The sequence below is a fragment of the Sipha flava genome, unplaced genomic scaffold (assembly GCF_003268045.1).
Source record: "Sipha flava isolate LNK unplaced genomic scaffold, YSA_version1 32_pilon_pilon, whole genome shotgun sequence".
NCBI classification, from domain to species: Eukaryota; Metazoa; Arthropoda; class Insecta; order Hemiptera; family Aphididae; genus Sipha; species Sipha flava.
Genome location: NW_020273018.1, coordinates 3,209,495 through 3,214,669, shown reverse-complemented (window position 1 = coordinate 3,214,669; position 5,175 = coordinate 3,209,495). Strand labels below are relative to the sequence as shown.

General features: G+C 26.0%; 1 protein-coding gene across 1 annotated transcript in view; it reads right to left on the bottom strand.

Annotated features, from left to right (window-relative positions):
* The window catches only part of LOC112687051 (carboxypeptidase D), a 25,787-nt gene extending 22,848 nt beyond the window's left edge, over positions 1 to 2,939 (bottom strand). Inside the window, exons 1-2 of the mRNA XM_025559583.1 lie at positions 2,123 to 2,939; positions 1,821 to 2,041 (exon numbers count right to left, since the gene is read on the bottom strand). Coding sequence (XP_025415368.1) covers positions 1,821 to 2,041; positions 2,123 to 2,572 — 671 coding nt within the window. The 5' untranslated portion in view covers positions 2,573 to 2,939. The remainder of the gene's footprint in view (positions 1 to 1,820; positions 2,042 to 2,122) is intronic.
* Between the last annotated feature and the right edge of the window lie 2,236 nt (positions 2,940 to 5,175).

Genomic DNA, 5,175 nt, shown 5'->3' with positions numbered 1-5,175 from the left:
CCCCCCCCCCCCATTTAAAAATCCTGGCTACGCCACTGAGTAGAACCATTTTTATGGTATTAGCTTTAATTCTAAAGTAAACTAAAATATTACAGAACTTAAAAAGAAGAACATTATCTTTGCCTGTATGATGGTTTTTTACAATATATCAATTTTTAAGCAAGATGATATTTTTAAATTGCAATATTTTACTAACTGGTAACTTACTTAAAAATTAAAATATTTTCCCTTTAACTTTAATAATAGGCTTACTATAATATTCAAGTTACCACAAAAAAATTCGTTCTACTGAATGCAAATTTGCTATGTTCGTTTGTGAGACGGAGACAACACATGCAAGTGTGACTTCCTTTTAAAGATTAACTAAAAGAAATTATTGTACTAAACACACACACAAATTGTACACACACAATGCAAATATAGTAAGTGATATTTAAATCCAAATCAAACAATTTTCAACCAAAGGTCACATAATATTAATAATTTAAAACAGTGCTAATTAAAATTTACAGATATTATAGATTTAATTGATTTTGAATCAAATATAATACTTACATTTATTAGATATTCCAATGTTTATTTTTTTCTCAAATAATTGTTAATAATAATAATAATAATTTATTTGATTGAAGGTTAAATATTTTTTTTTTTTTAATTATACATTTGCAAATATTTAATAAATATTTCAACTAACTTTAAATAATTAAAAATAATCAACTACGTACAGATGTATAAAATATTCCATTAGTTTTATAATAGGGAATAAATTAAGTACTCCAAGTTATATTAGAGATATATAGATCTATAATGCAATTTTCATTAGATCAAAATAGAAAAATTCATATTATGCGTACAATTTATTCACAAGTCACAGATAAATATAAATCAAGTTGGTGGTTAAAAATCCTGAATCTAAATTGGAAATGGCTGATCTTAAAATGCATAATTTCATTTTTTATTTTTACTTCATAAATAATCTTAATAAAAAATTTTAAAAATATTTTTTACATTAATCAATTTTCAAACTTAATAAACAATATAACATGTTCAACATATAAATACAACTGTCATAAAGGAACAAAAGAAATTTTTTGACCAATTTTTAAAATTAACATTATAACGGGGATAATTGGTATTTTTTCATTAATTTTAGATACCAAGTAAAATAATTTTATATTAAAATAAGAATTTCAATAAATTAACATAAATTATTTAATATATATATATATATATAACTTCAACTTTTACATATAATTTTTTATCATTGCTGTCAAATCTGAACAAATAAAATACAACACACAATTCAAAATTTGATATTTTCTGTTTATTTGAATATGACATTATTCATTTTTACACCTAAAGGTTAAAACTTGATTAATAAAACAAATTTAAATTTAAAAGATAATTTTAATATTTCAACATTTTTATTTCATATAAAATTACCATAAAATAAAAATGATAAATGATTTCTTAATTATCAACTAAAATGTGTCTATAAACATTAATTTGAATAGAAAAAATCATTTCAACGGAAATTTTCATTTAATCAATATCATACAATATCTACATATAAAAATAATTTAATAAAATACCTATACATTTATTACATTTTAACATCACCATTATAATAACCAAGACAAGAAAGATAATTTTGATTATTGAATAATAATTTCAAACAAAAGAATTCTATAGAATATTAAAATCAAAACAAATATTTAGAAATTAATAGTATAAAATTTGTTCAATGTAGTTGAATGAAATACCTTTAGTTTAATAATAAAAACTGTACCAATTAAAATAGGAAATAAATATTTACATACTTGTAATACTTGTCAAATGGATAACTAGCTACAACAGCACCACCATGGAAATTAGCTGATAAAACAAATGGGTTATTAAGAATCCAGTCAATAACAGCTCTTGTTTCTGGTTGTTGCATGTCAAATGATTTCTTGTCTATTTGTGGAAAGTTTCTATTCAAATCTATACCTTTTGCATTGTTTCGACCAACATAGTTTTTTTCAGATAAACAATCACCTTCCTAAGACAAATCAAAATGTACAATTTTGAGTGATATAAAATTAAATTGACAAGTATCTATCCAAAAAATTAATTCCAGTACATTTGAAGCAAAATAACCATCCGGATTGAGTGTAGGCATAAGATAAATATCGGTTGAATCCACAATTCTAGAAATACGATCATCTCTACCATAATTCAAAGTTAAATATTGAGCTAAATATAATAACAGTTGTAGGCCAACAGTTTCATCTCCATGCATGTTTGCGATATACTTGAACATTGGCTTTAAAATTCTTCTGCTATGTCCAACATTCGTTGTTATTTCTATGGCTAAAATGTTGCGACCCATGGATGATTGACCAATTTCATGAACTCGAGCTAATGTTGGATGTTGTTTTTCAATTGCATATAGTAGATGTTCTATTTCAGTAGTATTGTAATATCGTTCATCTAGAAAGTCATCGTGTAAACCAACTTCACGAATGGGTTTTGCCCAGGTAGTCATCGTTAAACAAGTAATAACACAATACTTTAATAGAAAAGAATACATTTTAATGGTAATATTATAAACTGAAGACCAGGATAAAATTTACAGAAACACAATAATAATAGTATTATTAATAACGGTTATGAATGAAAAAATTAAAATTGCACGAGATTCATTGACTTGAGATTTATGGTAGATTTAATTTCATAGATTTCACCATTCAACGTGTGAACCAGTCGATGGTTAGTGACCACACTAGTACTAACTATTAATTACCAAGAAATTTTAATTAAGTTTAAAGACTATACACCGAGTCACCGGAAATCCGAAACGGTGAAACATCGTTCTCAGTAACTACTAGTTGCTACGTATCCATATGATAAATGTTATCACTATTCATGTTATTCCACTTATTTTCAAAAATGCAGAAACAGAATCGAAGTAGTTAAATAATAATCTATTACAGTTACTAAATTGATCAGTACAATTATAAGTTACAACATTTTTAGTTTAAAATAATAATGGTAACAACATTTTTATTATTTAATTGTAGCTGGTTGTTGGTACCTATACCACCTACTATATATATATATATATATTTTATGTCTCAATATTTCATAACCTAATGTTTGTGTTTATTTTTCCTCGATTACCTTTAAGTAAACTAAGCTATTAAAATAACATTATTGCATTTTACGTAAATATCACCGAAAATTCCATAATGTAGGGCAGCATTTCTTAACGTCGCGACCCCCAAAATAAGTAGAAAATAAAATTATTCACCTCATGCCCTTCTCCCTTCCTTTTGATATAAACTAGTGTTAAGTTCTTATATATTTTACCAGTTACATAATATAATAGTGTATTTATACTACGAACTAACTTTTTCATGTTTTTCATTATGATTATGTACCTATTTATTTTTCATTTTTATTATAAATAAAAAGTTGTTTTTCTAGATTAAATTTTTAATTATATCTGACGAATGTGACCCCTTATCTAGGGGTCCGTAACCTTCAAGTTAAGAAACGCTGGTGTAGGGTAAATTTTAATTATATTATAATACTATTATACTAGCTTATGTATATATGAATATATGCATTTACTGTAACAGTCCTGTAGGTATCCCGTGAAGCACCGGCGTGACGGCATGGAAAATGGCAATTATAACTATTGTATGGAAAACAAATAATTGCTAATTAGCACGTAAGTAAAAACTTAAAATTTCCCAATTGAGATGTCTACTCATATATATAGCGGTATACCATCGTGAATAATATAAAGTTTCATTATTATTGTACAAATAAATGTTAAAATACAGAAGTACCACAAGTACAGAAAATAGAAATAAAATAGTTATAATATTTGAAGATTGAAATAGGTAATCATAATTTCTTATGATAACAGAACCACATGTGGAAATTAAGAGTCTCCACGGAGACTTATTTAGCGTTGTCAAAACCCAAATATATAGGATCATAGATATTATTATGTGATTATATATATTAGAAATATACATTATCATACAATTAACTAAATAAAAGGGTTGAAACAGATCAATACCCCAAAAATCATAAATTTGCATAGAACCCTAGAAGGCTCACAATACTTTTTATTTCTAGATTTAAATAGTGCATTTTTCAATTACTGATAAAATTAGACCAATATAAATAATCGTTCAAATCCATTCACGGCCTTATAACATTCCTAAGATTGCCACAAGGATAATAAAATAGTGGAACTGTTTTTTCAAAAAGAATGAAAAAAATCTGTAAGGTGTCAAACAACAGGCCCTCGAATTTAATTATTATTATATTTTAATTGTTATCTATCGCGCAAAAGACAAGACCATACAAGACCACTCATTGAACTATGACCGCTGCCCGCCAGCCGATAAGCAAATTTGTGAGAAGGTGGACACCGGACACAATCATTAACCCAATATTGCTGCTGGTTGTTCGAAGTATAAAATATTGGTCTCCTGATTTTTTTTCGTTGGTATTTTTTTTTAACATTTTTGTATGTGATTTATTTTGTATTTTTTCTTTTAACCACATTATTGTGAGAGATATACTTATTCAAATCCCTTTATACTCATGATTACTAACTTACCAGAATATAATTTTAACTCACGTTCCCTACGGCGAGGTAAATGACGGCCGTGATGGGTAAAATATTCACGTGTGTTCTCACACTTTATGGTAAATATTTTATTATTATTATTATTATTATTATTATGGTTATTGAATAATTTCACCTCAACCGGTATACATGATTTGATATATATATATAGATTTTATTTTTATTCTTATATTTTTTTCATTGAGTTTTATGCCATTCGGGTTTTCTCGGTTATACTATTATTAAAGTAAAATTTAAATAAATTCTTATTATTCACATTATTATGATTGATTTTTTTTATTTTATTTAATTAATGGATGCTCCGGCTACTGGTCTCGGTCACAGGTTAGTGACCCTAAAACCATAGGTTCGCCACACGACACTACGACATTTTTTATCACGAGACGTCACAAATCATTATCTGATTTATTATATAAATCAAACTCTATATAATCTAAGATACCTAAACATTTATAATTATGAATAAAATTATTAAGACACCTTATATCCGGTATCCTTATATATCCTTATATAAACGGTATGAA